We start from the raw sequence: 19,767 nt of genomic DNA on the forward strand, positions 1-19,767 counted from the left end.
TTGATCATGCGGACTGGGATATGTTCAGGGAAGCTATAAATAACATTAATGAATACACTGATACGGTGACCAAGTTTATCAGGAAGTGTATAGTCACCAAACGTACCCACAGTGACTATTAAAACCTACCCTAACTAAAACTGTGGATAGATGGCAGCATTTGCGCAAAACTGAACGTGCAAACCACTGCATTTAAGGTGACTGGGAATATGCCGAATACGAATAGTGCAGTTATTCCTTCCGTGAGGCAATCAAATAGACAAAACGTCAGTATAGAGACAAAGTGGAGTCCGTATTTCGACATGGCCTGCTACCAAGGACTGTGGGCTCTCCTCTCCGTGTCTGACGTAAGTAAGACATTTAAGTGTGTTAACTCTCGCAAGGCTGCCGGCCCAGACGGTATCCCTAGCCGCATTCTCAGAGCATGCACAGAACAGCTGGCTGGAGTGTTTACGGACATATTCAATCTCTCCCTATCCCAGTCTGCTGTCTCCACATGCTTCAAGATGTCCACTATTGTTTCAATACCCCAAAAACCAAAAGAAACTGAACTAAATGACTATCGCCCCGTAACACTCGCTTATGTCATTATGAAGTGCTTTGAGGGACTAGTGAAGGTTATATCACCTCTACCTTACCTTGACACCCTAGACCCACTTCAATTTGCTTACTGCCCCAATAGATCCACAGACGATACAATCGCCATTGCCATCGCTCTGCACACTACCCTATCCCATCTGGACAAGAGGAATGCCTATGTACTGTAAGAATGCTGTTCATTGACACTAGCTCAGCATTCAACACCATAGTACACTCCAAGCTCATCATTAAGCTCGTGGCCCTGGGTCTGAACCCCGCCCTGTGCAACTGGGTCCTGGACATCCTGATGGGCCACCCCCAGGTGGTGAAGGTAGGAAACCACACCTCCACTTCGCTGATCATCAACATTAGGACCCCACAAGGGTGCGTTCTCAGCCCCCTCCTGTACTCTCTGTTCACCCATGACTGCGTGGCCACGCACACCTTCAACTCAATCATCAAGTTTGCAGATGACACAACAGTAGTAGGCCTGATTACCAACAATGATGAGACAGCCTACAGGGAGGAGGTGAGGGCCCTGGGAGTGTGGTGCCAGGAAAATAACCTCTCACTCAATGTCACCAAAACAAAGGAGCTGATCGTGGACTTCAGGAAACAGCAGAGGGAGCACCCCCCTATCCACTTTGATGGGACTGCAGTGGAGAAGGTGGAAAGTTTCAAGTTCCTCGGCGTACACATCACTGACAAACTGAAATGGTCAACCCACACAGACAGTGTGGTGAAGAAGGTGCAACAGAACATCTTCAACCTCAGGAGGCTGAAGAAATTTGGCTTGGCACCTAAAACCCTTACAAACTTTTACAGATACACAATTGAGAGCATCCTGTTGGGCTGACCGCCTGGTACGGAAACTCCACTGCCCGCAACCGCAGGGCTCACCAGAGGGTGGTGCGGTCTGCCCAACGCATCACCGGGGGAAAACCACCTGCCCTCCTGGACACCTACAGCACCCAATGTCACAGGAATGCCAAAAATATCAGTAAGGACAACAACCACCTGAGCCACTGCCTGTTCACCCCGTTAGAAGGGGGAAGGCGAGGTCAGTACAGGTGCATCAAAGCTGGGACTGAGACTGAAAAACAGCTTCTATATCAAGGCCATCAGACTGTTAAATAGCCACAAGTAGCACCTAAGAGGTTGCTGCCATATATACATAGACTTGAAATCACTGGCCACTTTAATAACGGAATACTAGTCACTTTAATAGTGTTTACATATTTTGCATTACTCATCTCATATGTATACTGTTTTATATTATATTCTACTGTATCTTAGTCTATGCCGCTCTGACATTACTCGTCCAAATATTTATATATTCTTAATTCCATTCCTTTACTTTAGGTTTGTGTGTATTGTTTGTAATGTTGTGAAATTGTTAGATACCACTTGTTCGATATTACTGCACTGTTGGCTCTAGAAACACAAGCATTTCGCTACACCCGCACTAACATCTGCTATTCACGTGTACGTGACCAACAACATTTGATTTGATTTGATTTAAAGAATGTTTTAATACATTTAATTTGTATTTATAATTCAAGTTTATCATTAAAATATTAAAATGACTAATATACTCTCTGAATTATCCTTCTTTACAATAAAGAATTAAGTGTACCTCTTTGCCAACCAAGGTGTCCCAATTTGCCAGTATCAACTGAAAAAAATGTGGTCTCAGGACAATGAGACCACAACAATGATGACACAACAGTGGTAGGCCCGATCACTGACAACAATGAGACAGCCTATAGGGAGGAGGTCAGAGACCTGACCATGTGGTGCAAGGACAACAACCTCTCCCTCAACGTGATCAAGACAAAGGAGATGATTGTGGACTACAGGAAAAAGAGGACCGAGCACGCCCCCATTCTCATCGACGTGGCTGTAGTGGAGCAGGTTGAGAGCTGCAAGTTCCTTGGCGTACACATCAACGACAGACTAACATGGTCCAAGCACACCAAGACAGTCATGAAGAGGGCACGACAAAACCTATTCCCCCTCAGGAGACTGAAAAGATTTGGCATGGGTCCTCAGATCCTCAAAAGGTTCTACAGCTGCACCATCAAGAGCATCCTGACGGGTTGCATCACTGCCTGGTATGGCAACTGCTCGGCTTCCGACTGCAAGGCACAACAGAGGGTAGTGTGAACGGCCCAGTACATCACTGGGGCCAAGCTTCCTGCCATCCAGGACCTCTATACCAGGCGGTGTCGGAGGAAGGACCTAAAAATCGTCAAAGACTCCAGCCACCCTAGTCATGGACTGTTCTCTTTGCTACCATACGGCAAGAGGTACCGGAGCGCCAAGTATTAGTCCAAGAGGCTTCTAAACAGCTTCTACCCCCAAGCCATAAGACTACTGAACAGCTAATCAAATGGCTACCCAGACTATTTGCTACCCCACCCCCCATGCTGCTGCTACTCTATGTTATTATCTATGCATAGCCACTTTAACAACCCTACCTGCATGTACAGAATTATCTCAATTACCTCGACACCTGTGCCCCCGAACATTGACACACTGATTCTGTACAAATTCCCCATGTATATAGCCCCGCTATTGTTATTCACTGCTGCTCTTTAATGATTTGTTTTTCTTATTTCTTAACTTTTTCTTAATTTTAATTTGTTTAGGTAGTTTCTTAAGACTACATCATTGGTTAAAGGGTTGTAAGTAAGCATTTCACTGTACGGTTGTATTTGACGCATGTGAAAAATACAATTTGATTTAATTTATCATTGCTAGACAGCCATTTTCAAGTCTTGCCATAGATTTTCAAGCCAATTTAAGTCAAAACTGTAATTAGGCCACTCGGGAACATTCAATGTTATCTTGGTTAGCAACTCTTGTGATTTAGGTTATTGTCCTGTTATTGCTGAAACGTGAATTTGTCTCCCTCTGTCTGTTGGAAAGCACACTGAACAAGGTTTTCCTATTGGATTTTCCCTGCTGTGTTCCTTTTCTTTTTATCCCAAAAAACTCCATAGTCCTTGCGATGTCAAGCATATGCATAACATGATGCAGCCACCACCATGTTTGAAAATATGAAGAGTGGTACTCGGTGATGTGTGGTGTCGGATTTGCTCCAAAGATAACGCTTTGTATTCAGGACAAAAAGTAAATTTCTTTGCCACATTTTTTTGCAGTGACATATTTTGTTGTTGTTTTGGCCCCGTACTCCAGCACTTTGGATTTGAAATGATACAATGAGGTTACTATGAGGTTACTACTAAGTCCTCCCAGTTTAGGGAACCAAAAGTATTGGGAAAAAATCACTTATTTGTGTTGTAAAGTAGTCAAAAGTTTTGTGTTTGGTCCCATATTCCAAGCACACAATAATTACATGAAGCTTGTGACTACAAATTTGTTGGATGCATTTGCTGTTTGTTTTGGTTGTTTCAAATAATTTTGTGCCCAATAGAAATGAATGGTAAATAATCTATTGTGTCATGTGTCACTTTTATCGTAAATAAGAATATAATATGTTTCTAAACACTTATGCATTAATGTGGATGCTACCCTGATTATGTATAATTCTGAAAAAATCATAAATATTGATGATTGAGAAAGTTATAGAGGCATAAATATCATATATAATTTGTATGTCTGTAATTCATTATTCACAATTCATTCAGGATTATCCATAATCATGTTAGCATCCACATTAATGTAGAAGTGTGATGTGGGCTGTTGTGGCTGAAATGCCTGGGCTGAATTTTTGTCCCAGTCTGCCCCTGGTAGCATTGCATCACAAAGAATAGGCTACATTACAAAAGTTACAAATGTAACATTGTAAATGTAACATTGCATTTCAGTCTAGACTGGAGTGGAAACAATGGAACAAATGTGGCATCCCCTCATGCTAGACAGAGTAGTAACGTTAGACTTCATATATTTTATTTTATTTTATTTTACCTTTATTTAACCAGGTAGGCAAGTTGAGAACAAGTTCTCATTTACAATTGCGACCTGGCCAAGATAAAGCAAAGCAGTTCGACAGATACAACAACACAGAGTTACACATGGAGTAAAACAAACATACAGTCAATAATAAAGTATAAACAAGTCTATATACAATGTGAGCAAATGAGGTGAGAAGGGAGGTAAAGGCAAAAAAAAGGCCTTGGTGGCAAGGTAAATACAATATAGCAAGTAAAACACTGGAATGGTAGTTTTGCAATGGAAGAATGTGCAAAGTAGAAATAAAAATAATGGGGTGCAAAGGAGCAAAATAAATAAATAAATTAAATACAGTTGGGAAAGAGGTAGTTGATAGGGCTAAATTATATGTGGGCTATGTACAGGTGCAGTAATCTGTGAGCTGCTCTGACAGTTGGTGCTTAAAGCTAGTGAGGGAGATAAGTGTTTCCAGTTTCAGAGATTTTTGTAGTTCGTTCCAATCATTGGCAGCAGAGAACTGGAAAGAGAGGCGGCCAAAGAAAGAATTGGTTTTGGGGGTGACTAGAGAGATATACCTGCTGGAGCGTGTGCTACAGGTGGGAGATGCTATGGTGACCAGCGAGCTGAGATAAGGGGGGACTTTACCTAGCAGGGTCTTGTAGATGACATGGAGCCAGTGGGTTTGGCGACGAGTATGAAGCGAGGGCCAGCCAACGAGAGCGTACAGGTCGCAATGGTGGGTAGTGTATGGGGCTTTGGTGACAAAACGGATTGCACTGTGATAGACTGCATCCAGTTTGTTGAGTAGGGTATTGGAGGCTATTTTGTAAATTACATCGCCAAAGTCGAGGATTGGTAGGATGGTCAGTTTTACAAGGGTATGTTTGGCAGCATGAGTGAAGGATGCTTTGTTGCGAAATAGGAAGCCAATTCTAGATTTAACTTTGGATTGGAGATGTTTGATATGGGTCTGGAAGGAGAGTTTACAGTCTAACCAGACACCTAAGTATTTGTAGTTGTCCACGTATTCTAAGTCAGAGCCGTCCAGAGTAGTGATGTTGGACAGGCGGGTAGGTGCAGGTAGTGATCGGTTGAAGAGCATGCATTTAGTTTTACTTGTATTTAAGAGCAGTTGGAGGCCACGGAAGGAGAGTTGTATGGCATTGAAGCTTGCCTGGAGGGTTGTTAACACAGTGTCCAAAGAAGGGCCGGAAGTATACAGAATATACAGTCATTGGTTGTAGCCTATAAAATAGCTAGCTCCTCCAGTCCAGCGTGTATGTGTAGAATGTCAATAGACTTCCCGAGGTCAAAGCGCATTTGTTGTTTACCATTTAATTAACGCAGGAATTTAATAATACGATTTGTTGTATTCCTCGTCGTCACCCCTGCACCGTTGAACCACGTGACCTTGCTGATGATGATGATGATGATGATGACGACACATGAATTTAGCCTAGTCCGCTTCCTACTTCCTTATCCTGGCTTGGTTCTCTGCTTCATCAACCTTTCTTGCGATAAAAATACAAAATGTCCCACCAAACGGGCATACAAGGTAGCTATTTCATTTAAGTTATATTGTCGCTATCTTAGCATGATTGAACTGTATACATCTTAATTGAAAAATCTGTTTTTAATCGATGTGCAATGTTTTACTATTTATGTACTGTAGTACAGTAACGTTAAGTACTAGCTAGCGACGGTAGCTAGCTAGCAACTATCTGTCATAATTGATTTGATGCTCTGCTAAGAAGTAGCAACGGTAGTTATGTAGCTAGGTGTCCTAAAATAACCGTGTGTGTTTGTCTCTGCTTCTACTCGAGTACAAAAACAACATTTTGGCTTGGGCAACGCCTTCATTGAAACATCTGGCACTCAAATGTAACAGACATTTACATGAAAAAAATGAGCTGACAAATAGCCTAAACCAAAGTATCTGCTTTCAACCCAATGACAGATACCAATATTGTATTTTTCATTTGCACAATTATTGAAATATTTATGCAAGTGATACTGAAGTGTGTGTGTGTGTGTGTGTGTGTGTGTGTGTGTGTGGGTGTGGGTGTGGGTGTGGGGGGGTTTGACAACATGGATGAGTGAGGATCCTACTCACCAAGCAACACGCACACGACTTGGGTTAAAAGGTTCATATGGTGAACTTGATGGACATGCATGTAAAATAGTGGTGTGCCACATTGTTCAAATCTATGAGTGGGAAGGAGATTGCTGTGGGTCGCATGCGTTCATCCTACTATTTGCTCAGTATGGACTTATGTGAGGGATAGGCATAGGCCAGGGATGGGCAACTCAGTCGGGGTTGTGATATACTGTTGAGAGTTAAAATAATAGAATATACAAGCTGCAATTTAGAAATGTGATTGTCCATCAGCAGTCACTCAATTAGCCCATGTTAGCAAAATATTTTTAGATTGGTAAATTAGTCTAACGGCCAGCTATCTGAACTTGTAATAAGCATGGTCTAATTACCAACCAGGGAGTAGCCCATTGACCATCAATTGGTATATTAAAAACTGCAAACATTTGCTTCCACCCTATGGCAAAAATGTATAGCATTGCAGGAAATTAGCTGTGAAAATGCACATTTCTTTCCACCCCATGGCAACATTAGTAGAATTGCATTAAATTAGTTATAAAATTGCAGGAAATTAACGTTAAAACTAAATGTATGTATCACGAGGGGAAGGGGGGTATGGATGTTGGTACACAGACCCACGAGCCACTGTGGCCCCTTATGAGCAATTTCCAAACGCCTGAAGGTACCACGTTCATCTGTACAAACAATAGTACGCAAGTATAAACACCATGGGACCACACAGCCGTCATTCCGCTCATGAAGGAGACACGTTCTGTCTCCTAGAGATTAACGTACTTTGGTGCGAAAAGTGCAAATCAATCCCAGAACAACAGCAAAGGACCTTGTGGAGATGCTGGAGGAAATCTCTACTCAGATCACTGAGTATCTATATCCACAGTAAAACGAGTCCTATATCGGGTGCTTTGCTGCAGTAGGGACTGGTGGACTTCACAAAATAGATGGCATCATGAGGGTGGAAAATTATGTGGATATATTGAAGCAACATTTCAAGACATCAGTTAGGAAGTTAAAGCTTGGTCGCAAATGGGTCTTCCAAAACTTCCAAAGTTGCAATTTAGACAACAAATGGCATACAGACAACAAAGTCAAGGTATTGGAGTGGCCATCACAAAGCCCTGGCCTCAATCCTATAGAACATTTGTGGGCAGAACTGAAAAAGTGTGTGCGAGCAAGGAGGCCTACAAAGCTGACTCAGTTACACCAGCTCTGTCAGGAGGAATGGGCCAAAATGCACCTAACTTATTGTGGGGAGCTTGTGGAAAGCTACCCAAAATGTTTGACCCAAGTTAAATCATTTAAAGGCAATGCTACCAAATATTAATTGAGTGTATTTAAACTTCTGACCCACTGGGAATGTGATGAAAGAAATATAAAAGCTGAAATAAATCATTCTCTCTACTATTATTCTGGCATTTCACATTCTTAAAATAAAGTGGTGATCCTAACTGACCAAAGACAGGATTAAATGTCAGGAATTGTGAAAAACCGAGTTTAAATATATTTGGCGAAGGTGTATGTAAACCTCAGACTTCAACTGTATATGTTGACCAAACTTCTGTGGCAAAGATTGTTTTAAATAGATAAGGCTGAAGATAATTACATGGTTTGTTCTTTGGAAGGTTTTAACATGGGTTTAACAGCTTGAAAAATGTCTTTAAGCCCAATTTCAGTGATGAGGCTTCTAATATGAAACATCCATATTAGAACACATTGCATGTTTGTGCCGATACCAAACTCACTCCCCCACTGTTTTTCTAGCTGGTAACGACGTGAAGGACATCTTTGCCAGTGCGAGGTGTGGAGACCAATATCGACTCTTAAAGATTGTGATTGAGGATGGTAAGAAGTGTTTGTTTTACTGATCTGACCATAAACATATCTAATGTTTGTCACCAAGGCTGTCTCTCAAGGATATATTACAGATCTTTTTTTAGAATTAAAACAGTTTCTGAAATGTTGGAAAGCACAGAGAGATTCTATTCACCAAAATTATGTTTTCACTTTGAATCTTCAGCCACTAAATTCTGATAATATTTGTGTTACAGAGCAGCTAGCTTTGGGCGAGACCAGGCAAGCATCAAAGACATGGGACCAAGAGTATGACTCGTTAGTCCTGCCTCTACTACAGGACGACCTGCCATCTTATATCCTGTACCGACTGGACTCCTCCAACAACCAGGGCTATGAGTGGATCTTCATGGCCTGGTCACCTGACCACTCTCCTGTAAGCAACTCCTCTCACACACAGATGTCATCTTCCGTTTGCTAATTATGTTGCACGTTCATGTCAATGACAAGTCTCTTCATGCTCACGACTCACAACAGACCCTTAGCAAACATGTTTTGTGTTTATTACTGATTGTTGTTGGTTATATGTAGTTTGTAAAGTGCAAATGTGACATTTAGCTTTTGACCACCTCTGATACAGATAACATCACAACTGTTGCAAATTGATGTAATGGCAGAGACTGAAAGGAATTTAGCATTACCAGATTGAATGAGTTGGCACAATTAAGACAGATAAATGAATGATGCACAGAAAAGGAGAGAAATGTGCCCTGGCCTACACTGGCTGTACCAGGCTGAATAACATGGGGCAGAGACTAGAGACCGAGGGAGTACTGACTGCATCCTACTCTAGCAGACAGGGCTCGACATTCCTACCCACTATCTGTAGGCTGAGTGCCACAGGTCCAGGCTTGTCTGGAAAGCTGCAGAGGTTTCAAATCACTTGCACATGTTCTAAGACTGAGTACAGTTACATATACACCAGAGTTTCCAATAGCTGGCTTTTGGAATCATTTTTATTTTTTTGAAAAGCTGATAAATAATATTGGCACTGGCCAATTGTCTGGGAGAAGAAATAAAGTCCCATTGCGAAATAATAATACTCTTTAGTCTATTCATTGATGGAAATAGCAGTTTATGTAAAAACATTTGACTGGTCATGCATTCCGGTCTGTGGGTTAATTTGCATAATTTAGTGGAATTGAATTGGTGCGTGTATATTCATTATATCTTGGTTACTGACTTGCCTAGTTAAATAAAGGTTAAATAAAAATATATATAAATGTAAATATCTCATCACACATGCACAGCATACAGAATCAAAGCCTTTGAGCAGAAAATCTGTCAGTCAGCGCTTTTATAAGCCCAATCATTGTGCAACAATTCTAAATGCAATCCTGTGTTAAAAATAGTTTTTGGGCAAAGATTAAAAATAGCTACTATTTTTATTTCCCAACTGATAATTGAAGCATGCTTCCCATTTACTTGCCTTTTCAAATGCATAAGCAACGGAAGGCAGGCTTCATCATCGCGTCACACACCACTTTGGAAACGTATAGCATGTCCATAAGGCTAGGGGAAACTGAGCTTTCCCTAAGTAAATTGAATTAAATTGCCAAAATTATATAGCCTAATTAGCCTACTCATGTCTATACAGAGCTAAATAAAATAATTCAAACCATACTACTGAAACATGATTAGGATACAGTGGATCATTACCTTCCCCTAGCCTTAAAACATTAATAAGTTGTTTTAAATCGCATTGCCTAAAGTCGGAAGGAAAGGTAGCATGCTCAATTTGGGCAGCGTGTGCGGTAAATACCAAATAGATGATTGCTGAGTTGCGACTGTCAGTGAAAAGTAGAGACCCAACCAGGTATCCCAATATTTCTAAATTAAATCGCGGGAAAACATTGTTTGGAAAGCAAATAGTTATTGCTTTAAAGAGAAGACAATGAAAATACTATAATCTGTCTTTTAGTTATCACAATTGTAACTTAATTGAGCGAACAACAGTAGGCCTATAGCCTATCTTATTGGCACCAGCGGAGAGCATCGGCCATACCTCCGGTGAGTACGCAGTTCACATATTCACTCTTTATCGTTGAGTCAGTGGCACTTAAAAGTCTGTTTTTGGACAAAAAATTCCTCCAGTTTAGATGGACGTCATATTCTATTCGTGTCTCCCCTTTTCGTAGGCCTATTATATGGACAACAGCGTTTTTATTGGTCTGTTTGTCAGTGTCAGCAGAGTAGGCTACCCTATAATTTGTTGTTTTAAGAAATTAAGATTCTGCTAATGTCTCCGTTCATATAAAGTGTAGTAGCATTGCATGAAATGTGTAATTCCCATGCAAAGAAATAAGAAATGTATCTGATATAGCCTATAGCCCAGGCTTCTACGCTATAAGTGCTCAGCCATGCAAAAAACTGTCTTTTTTGCAAACAGTGAATTAGTTATATTTACAGTGCATTCGGAAGGTATTCAGACCCATTGACTTTTTCCACATGTTGTTATGTTACAGCCTTATTCTGAAATGATGAGGAAACTTCTATTTAATCCAAACTACACACAATACCCCATAATGACAAAGCGATTCAAATTAAAAGTGTGCAAATTCGTGAAAAAAACAAAAACAGAAATACCTTATTTACATAGGTATTCAGACCCTTTGCTATGCGACTCAAAAATGAGCTCAGGTGCATCCTGTTTCCATTGAACATCCATTGAGATGTTTCTACAACTTGATGGGAGTCCACCTGTGGTAAATTCAATTGGACATGATTTGGAAAGATACACGCCTGTCTATATAAGTTCCCACAGTTTACAGTGCATGTCAGAGCAAAACCCAAGCTATGAGGTCGAAGGAATTGTCTGTAGAGCTCTGAGACAGGATTGTGTCGAGGCACAGATATGGGGAAAGGTACCAAAAAATGTCTGCAGCATTGAAGGTCCGCAAGAACACAGTGGCCTCCATAATTCTTAAATGGAAAAAGTTTGGAACTACCTAGAGCTGGCCGCCCGGCCAAACTGATCAATTGGGGGAGAAGGGCCTTGGTCAGGAAGGTGACCAAGAACCCGATGGTAACTCTGACAGAGCTCCAGAGTTCCTCTGTGGAGATGGGAAAACATTCTAGAAGAACAACCATCTCTGTAGCACTCCACCAATCAGGCCTTTATGGTAGAGTGGCCACACGGAAGCCACTCCTCAGTTAAAGGCACATGACTGCACGCTTGGAGTTTGCCAAAAATCACCTATAGGACTTTGACCATGAGAAACAAGATTCTCTGGTCTGATGAAACCAAGATTGAACTATTTGGCCTGAATGCCAAGCGTCACATCTGGCACCACCCCTACGGTGAAGCATGGTGGTGGCAGCAGCATGCTGTGGGGATGTTTTTCTGCGGCAGGGACTGGGAGACTAGTCAGGATCGAGGGAAAGATGAACAGAGCTAAATACAGAGAGATCCTTGATTAAAACCTTCTCCAGAGCTCTCAGGACATCAGACTGGGGTGAATGTCCACCTTCCAACAGGACAACGGCCCTAAGCACACAGCCAAGACAACGCCGGAGTGGCTTTGGGACAAGTCTCTGAATGTCCTTGAGTGGCCCAGCCAGAGCCCGTACTTGAACCCGATCTAAAATCTCTGGAGAGACCTAAAAATAGCTGTGCAGCAACGATCCCCATCCAACCTGACAGAGCTTGAGAGGATCTGCAAATTTGCTTCCTCAAACTAGAAACTCACCCGCCGCCTATGCATAGGCTAGTGATTTTACTCTCCGCTACTCATCTTGTTGGCTGAGGAAAAGTGAATGTGGACAGTTATTCTAACATCTTCAAAGTGGGCGGTAAGGACACGTCATTGCATCCTCGATTTGCATGTTGTGTTACAAATAATTACCATAATGTAAAGGTGATTTCTGTCATTCTGAACACCGTGGGTGGACACCCTAATCAGGGTATACACCCAATGCATATGGGTCTGGGAAATTTCTCAATTGTCTGGTGCCACCTTTTCATAACGGAAACAATACTCCCGATTTATTGTGGATAGTCAGATTAATATAATACTTTCATTAAAACGTTTACATGCTTTTCAAGAATAATGATTTCCCTAATAGTCCTGTTTACACGGACACATCTGAAATCAGGCCACTTGATGCAGAAAATTGGCAATCAAAATAAACGTTATAACACAGCGACCATACTATTTTTGTGAAGCAAATTTTATTCTGAGTTCGGACATATAACGTTTGTGTGAACTACTTCTAAGATGCATACGTTCAGTTGTTCCGAACTCACTGCACTCGCGCTAAAGAGGGAGGCTCGCTCGGCTGTTGCTCACACATGCGCAGATCAAATACATCGCTGGAATGTGAATTAAGGTGTTCACATGTCCTAATAATTCAAAAGGTTTCACAGAACACCAGGTATTTTAATCGGCGTATGCTTACTTCGATTTTGACCTTACTCCAATTTGAGATACGGTTTACATTACTATTGCATAATCTGCCTACTGCCATAATCAGTTTAATATAGAAATGATTAGTGTGCATGTAAAAGTACTCACTGAAACATCCAAATGGGATGCATTTATTTAGTGTTTATCCAGGCACAGTTTACTCTCCTATGGGGAAAAAGAATGGGGACTTATGTTGCGGCAGCAAGATAAGAATCAGAAATCAATAAAAAACATTAATAAAATCACTGAATGTCATTGAGTTATAGAAAGTGGATGGTATAGTTAAATGTAAACAGACTGCTTTTCCAGTACCCTTTGTGTATTCACTAATACATTCTATTTCAAACAGGTGCGACATAAGATGTTATACGCTGCTACCAGGGCCACACTAAAGAAGGAATTTGGTGGGGGGCTTATCAAAGATGAGCTCTTTGGCACTACAAAGGTTGGTTAGATTATCTGTATTAGCCTAGATTGTGTTGTGAAATCCTCTTATGCCTTTCTGAAATGAACTTTGAAGATCAGATTTTCTGTCTGTTTTGTCATTCAGGTTGTTGTAATGGAAATATGGAAATAATTTTAGATCACAAACCCCTGAGGTGCCTTATTGCTGTTATAAACTGGTTACTAATGTAATTAGGGCAGTAAAACTAAACGTTTTGTCATACCCATGGTATACGGTCTGATATACCATGGCTGTCGGCCAATAAGCATTCAGGACTCGAACCACCCCGTTTATAATAGTGTTTATAAAAGGCTAACTGGTTAGTGATCCTCTCTCCCCTCCTGATTATCCCCACTCCCCCAGGAGGATGTGTCTCTGAGTGGCTACAAGAAGTACCTGGTGACCAAGGCGGCACCACTACCACTCACTGCTGCTGAGGAGGAACTGAGACAGATCAAACTCAGTGAGGTACACACACACAGAGAGAGAACAGTATTCACACTTCCTGTGATGTTTAAAAGTGATTCTGTGCAAAAGTAATTCTGTTGGTTGAAAGTGTCATTGTTAAATGGGTGTCGATTCAAACCTTTAAGCTTTGAAACCAATACATCTAGACAAATTTATCTTAATAGTGGGAGTGATTCTGAGCAACTCATAGCAACATGTACGGTAAACTCATAGCAACATGTACGGTAAACTCATAGCAACATGTACGGTAAACTCATAGCAACATGTACGGTAAACTCATAGCAACATGTACGGTAAACTCATAGCAACATGTACGGTGAACTCATAGCATATGCTTTGAATTGTGTTCAATCCAAAAGACAGTCTTGAATATTAATGACGGCTGGTGATACCTAACCCCCATAAGACCACAAGGTCAGCAATACAGCTGTGCAAAATGCCGAACTGGCACTAAGAGTCACTGGATAGGTGCTGTGATTCATTAGAACTACAGGAAGTTGGCAGATGGACAACTAACCGCAGCACGTAGCCTAGGGGTTAAGAGTGTTAGGCCATTAACCGAAAGGTTGCTGGTTCGAATGCCCGTCTGCCCTCGAGCAAGGCAGTTAACCTCCAACCGAAACGATTCCCTGGGCTCCGATGACGCAGACATCGATTAAGGCAGCCCCCGCACCTCTTTGATTCAGAGGGGTTGGTTTAAATGCGGTAGACACATTTTAGTTGAATGCATTCAGTTGTACAACTGACTAGGTATCCCCTTTCTCTATTTCCCCTGTATGGGTCGAGACTCATAGCTATATAAATAGGTGTTTTTCGTGTGTAAAAAAAAAATAAGTCACAATGCAATGTAAGCAATAGGATGTTGTTGTTGAGATCTCCCACTAAATACACTGGTCTTGAACTAAAATGTTCTGTATAGTCAGCCTACACGAGGGGCCACCTTTGAAAGTTGATGAATGATCATTCATTTGCATTGATACTTTGCAATAATTCTGTCCAGGAAAGCACTTGGACAAGGTCACACCACTGCCTGGGCTTGGCTCCACTGATAAGATCAGGGTAAACTGTTATGTGATAGCCAGTGCTTGACTTGCTACTAACAATGAAGCTTGTCAAGTTTGCTTTTCTCTTGGTAGTTGTGAGATGTGATTAAACCAAAGAGAAAGTAACACACAGTGGCTCATGATTCCAACCAAACCAAAGTCAGCCTTCTTAAAGAGGAAACAACCTAGTTGCTGTGACTGTCTGACATGAACAATGTCTCCAACTCTGTATAAGGAAGTGGTCTGAGAAGCATTCAGTCACACTCCTAAATACAACCTATAAAAAGCTAGACAGGCGAAAACAGGCTAGCATTTCTCCCATAAATTTCTTAACAAATTATAGTTTTGGCAAGTCGATTAGGGCATCTACTTTGTGCATGACACAAGTAATTTTTCCAACAATTGTTTACAGACAGATTATTTCACTTATAATTCACTGTATCACAATTATAGTGGGTCAGAAGTTTACATACACTAGGTTGACTGTGCCTTTAAATAGCTTGGAAAATTCCAGAAAATGGTTTTATGGCTTTAGAAGCTTCTGATAGGCTAATTGACATAATTTGAGTCAATTGGAGGTGTACCTGTGGATGTATTTCAAGGCCTACCTTCAAACTCAGTGCCTCTTTGCTTGACATCATGGGAAAATCAAAAGAAATCAGCCAAGACCTCAGGAAAAGAAATTGTAGACCTCCACAAGTCTGGTTCATCCTTGGGAGCAATTTCCAAACACCTGAAGGTACCACGTTCATCTATACAAACAATAGTACGCAAGTATAAACACCATGGGACCACGCAGCCGTCATACCGTTCAGGAAGGAGACGCGTTCTGTCTCCTAGAGATGAACGTACTTTGGTGCAAAAAGTGCAAATCAATCCCAGAACAACAGCAAAGGACCTTGTGAAGATGCTGGAGGAAACGGGTACAAAGTATTTATATCCACAGTAAAACGAGTCTTATATTGACATATCCTGAAAGGCTGCTCAGCAAGGAAGAAGCCACTGCTCCAAAACCGCCATAAAAAAACCAGACTATGGTTTGCAACTGCACATGGGGACAAAGATTGTACTATTTGGAGAAATGTCCTCTGGTCTGATGAAACAAAAATAGAACTGTTTGGCCATAATGACCATCGTTATGTTTGGAGGAGAAAGGGGGAGGCTTGCAAGCCGAAGAACACCATCCCAACTGTGAAGCACGGGGTTGGCAGCATCATGTTGTGGGGGTGCTTTACTGCGGGAGGGACTGGTGCGTTTCACAAAATAGATCATGCGGTTGGAAAATTATGTGGATATATTGAAGCAACATCTCAAGACATCAGTCAGGAAATTAAAGCTTGGTCGCAAATGGGTCTTTCAAATGGACAATGACCCCAAGCATACTTCCAAAGTTGTGGCAAAATGTCTTAAGGACAACAAAGTCAAGGTATTGGAGTGGCCATCACAAAGCCCTGACCTCAATCCTATAGAAAATTTGTGGGCAGAACTGAAAAAGCGTGTGAGAGCACCGAGGCCTACAAACCTGGCAGAACTGAAAAAGCGTGTGAGAGCAAGGAGGTCTACAAACCTGACTCCGTTACACCAGCTCTGTCAGGAGGAATGGGCCAAAATTCACCCAACTTATTGTAGGAAGCTTGTGGAAGGCTACCCAAAACGTTTGACCCAAGTTAAACAATTTAAAGGCAATGCTACCAAATACTAATTCAGGCTATGTAAACTTCTGACCCACTGGGAATGTGATGAAAGAAATATACAAGCTGAAATAAATAATTCTCTCTACTATTATTCTGACATTTCACATTCTTAAAATAAAGTGGTGATCCTAACTGACCTAAAACAGGGATTTTTTACTCTGATTAAATGTCAGGAATTGTGAACAACTGAGTTTTTAAATGTATTTGGCTAAGGTGTATGTAAACTTCCGACTTCAACTGTATTTATCATTTATTTTCCTGGAGAGAGAGAGAGACTGCCTTGACTAAATTGATGGATAAACCCCACAATCCTTCTGGTCCATGAGGTGGGTGCACTGCTGCTCAATCAAGTGTACACGACAGAGCCTCTAATTCCGAGGGAACCAGCAGGGCTCTAAAAATAGGTGCAATCCATCAGTATCATCCCCTTCTATTTCCAGTCTTTAAGGTGATTTTATCATCACTCCTGTCTCTCCTGTCCAGAAATAGAAACATCAGCCACATCAGTCATTATCCCCAATGTGGAGAATCTGAACAGGAGGAAGTAAGGAAGTACATGTTCTGGATTTGTTTGCCTCATATCTACTTCATATTAATTTAAGGTGGCCAGTTCTCCTCAAAGGGACTTCCTGGTTAAATCAAATATTGATGGAATCACTAGCACTACCACTAGAGAGCTGTGTGCTGACTATGGTAAAGGTTAAGTTGTCTTACGTTGTTTTGTCTGTGTTGTGTTCAGGTGCAGACTGACATCAGTGTAGACACCAAGCAGCAGACACTGCAGGGGGTGGCGTTCCCCATGCATGGAGACGCGTTCGAGGCGCTCAAACGATTCAGAGACAAGCAAGTCAACTACGTACAACTTGTAAGTACTTCTCTTCCTCTGTCGCTTTTCCAGGTGAGTCAGTTGAGAACAAGTTCTGTTCCTCTTTTATCCTCAGGCTTCTCTGTAGACTGTCAAAGGAATTTTGGAGTCAGGAGTTCTATTTAGAACAGTACGATGTGGTTCTTCTTTGTTTACCAAAGTGTCATTGTGTCAGTTCTCATTGAAATTCAAGGGCTTGTGTCACAAGATCACATTTGGGGACAAAGGCATAATTGTGACACGTCGAACCGGCTCTGCCTTTTTCTCATAATGGGCATGTTATCAAAAGAGCTATTCAATAAATCACACAAAGATGAAATGACATTTTATTAGAGCGTAATTGTCCAACTGTCATATCTGGTTAATTCATAGTACGGTTTCATATCTACTCTCGATAGGAAATAGACTTTGCCAAAGAACTCATTAGGTTGTCTAACACTGAACCAACCGAGGTGAAAGACCTGCCCAAGAGGATCCCCACAGAATCTGCTCGCTATCACTTCTTCCGCTACAATCATTCCCACGAGGGAGACTACCTGGAGTCCACAGGTGAATATATTTACATTCACTGTTTTCACAAAGAACAATAGAAGAGAACCAACTGAAGACACCAAGCACAGCTGTCATCATACCTATATACAAAATACATCTTTCCTATTTACTGCATTGTATATCTGTGATTGTGATGAGACATCCTCCATTGTTATTTTGCCTTTTGCAGTGTTCATTTATTCCATGCCGGGGTACAAGTGCAGCATCAAAGAGAGGATGCTCTATTCCAGTTGCAAAAATCCCCTGGTGGACATGGTGGAGAACAACATGCAAATTGACATTTTGAAGAAGGTAAGGACCGAAAGATCAAACAATTGGTGTTAACACCAATACAAGTGTTCCATGTGTCTTAAGGTTCATAAAAAAAGTCAGTAGGTTTGGTTCAGGTTAATTTAGTTTCAATTCAGGATGTAAACTGACACTATTATTACATTTTTTTCTCAATGCGTTTACTTCCTAAATTTACTGAATTTATATGGAATTGACTCCAACCCTGGTTTGGTTAACAGTCCAACGCCTCACTATTTGTGTGTGTGACTGTTCATAGCTCGAGATTGAAAGTGGGGAAGAGCTGACTGGTGACTTCCTGTATGAGGAAGTTCATCCCAAGCAGCACGCACACAAGCAGGCCTTTGCCAAGCCCAAGGGCCCCGCTGGGAAGAAGGGAGGACGCCGCATCACCAGACCGCCCGGAGATGGAGAAGAGGATGACTAAACAGAACCCCCCCCCCCCCCCACACACACACACACACCCACACGCTCCATAATGGAACATTCCAAGAGATGGAGGGAAAGATTATTTGAAACAACCTCTTGTAAAAAATTAATTAAATAAAAATAAAATAAAATAGAAAAACTTCTAAACCCTCGAAGCTCACCCAGAGACTGAACTATGCACGCCAATGGACAACTGAGCTGAAACACACTTGAGAATGTCCATTTGTAGCCTGCGATTCATTCAAAGTATTTTACAGAGCTATTCAGAGGTTAGAACAAGTTAAGTAAGAAAGGTTTTTACACTGTTGCCGAGAATAAAAAAAATATGTTAGTGTGACTAATGTGAATTGTGCCAATGTGACGAATCCTCCATGAGTTGAGTTCACATGCTTGCAATCATTCCTTGCATTCCTCTTAGATCAATGCCAATTTGTTATGTGTTTCCTGTACCTAAAGTTGATAAAATGTCTCCATCAATATGTGGGCACAGCTATGAAGAGGTCCAAACCCCACTTAAAGATGTAATATTTGCTCCTGTCATTTTTCTTATTTTTTAAAAAATATTGGAACATTTCTTTTTTGATAACTGTGGTTTACATAAAACACATCTGCTGAGAAACGTATTTTTCTATGCAAGTGCTGTACATGTTGTAGGTGTTCTGCTCTGTCTGTGATGAAAAGGTATTGTCTGTACTGATCTGTCTATCTATAGTGTCAATGAGGGTCACGTAACGGAGAGAACAGGGGCTTCCACTATTTCATAGCTCTGATTAGATTCGAGGAAGCTAAGTATGCTACTGTGCCAGCTCCTATGGTGTGAATGCAAGGTGGGAGTCCCAGAGACAGTGATTCCAAATGGAATTTCTTTCTGCCACAGTCAATTGTCTACTGATTTATTGTATGGCAAATCACTAGTTTAACACCTCATCTTCGGACAAGGGAATACACTCTCATGAGAACTGTCTTGTTTGGTCTTAAGTTGTTTATTTTTCTTAAAACAGCTGCTTTTTAAAAAGGAAAATAAAAATATTTACATCAAACATACAGTATGCTCTATTTTTCCATATATATATAAAATAAATGCTGTTTATTCCTAAAGCAAAAAAAAAATACAGA

General features: G+C 41.2%; 1 protein-coding gene across 1 annotated transcript; it reads left to right on the top strand.

The window, feature by feature from the left end:
- The first annotated feature begins 5,922 nt into the window (after positions 1-5,922).
- On the top strand, positions 5,923-19,695 carry LOC110508905 (twinfilin-1). Its single transcript, XM_021589846.2, has 9 exons — positions 5,923-6,052; positions 8,372-8,452; positions 8,659-8,837; positions 13,217-13,312; positions 13,676-13,780; positions 17,257-17,382; positions 17,781-17,931; positions 18,104-18,225; positions 18,482-19,695. The coding sequence occupies exons 1-9, from the start codon at positions 6,028-6,030 to the stop codon at positions 18,647-18,649; spliced, it is 1,053 nt and encodes a 350-aa protein (XP_021445521.1). The 5' UTR covers positions 5,923-6,027; the 3' UTR covers positions 18,650-19,695.
- The last annotated feature ends 72 nt before the right edge of the window (positions 19,696-19,767 follow it).

The sequence above is a fragment of the Oncorhynchus mykiss genome, chromosome 1, assembly GCF_013265735.2.
Source record: "Oncorhynchus mykiss isolate Arlee chromosome 1, USDA_OmykA_1.1, whole genome shotgun sequence".
In the NCBI taxonomy this organism is placed as follows: domain Eukaryota; kingdom Metazoa; phylum Chordata; class Actinopteri; order Salmoniformes; family Salmonidae; genus Oncorhynchus; species Oncorhynchus mykiss.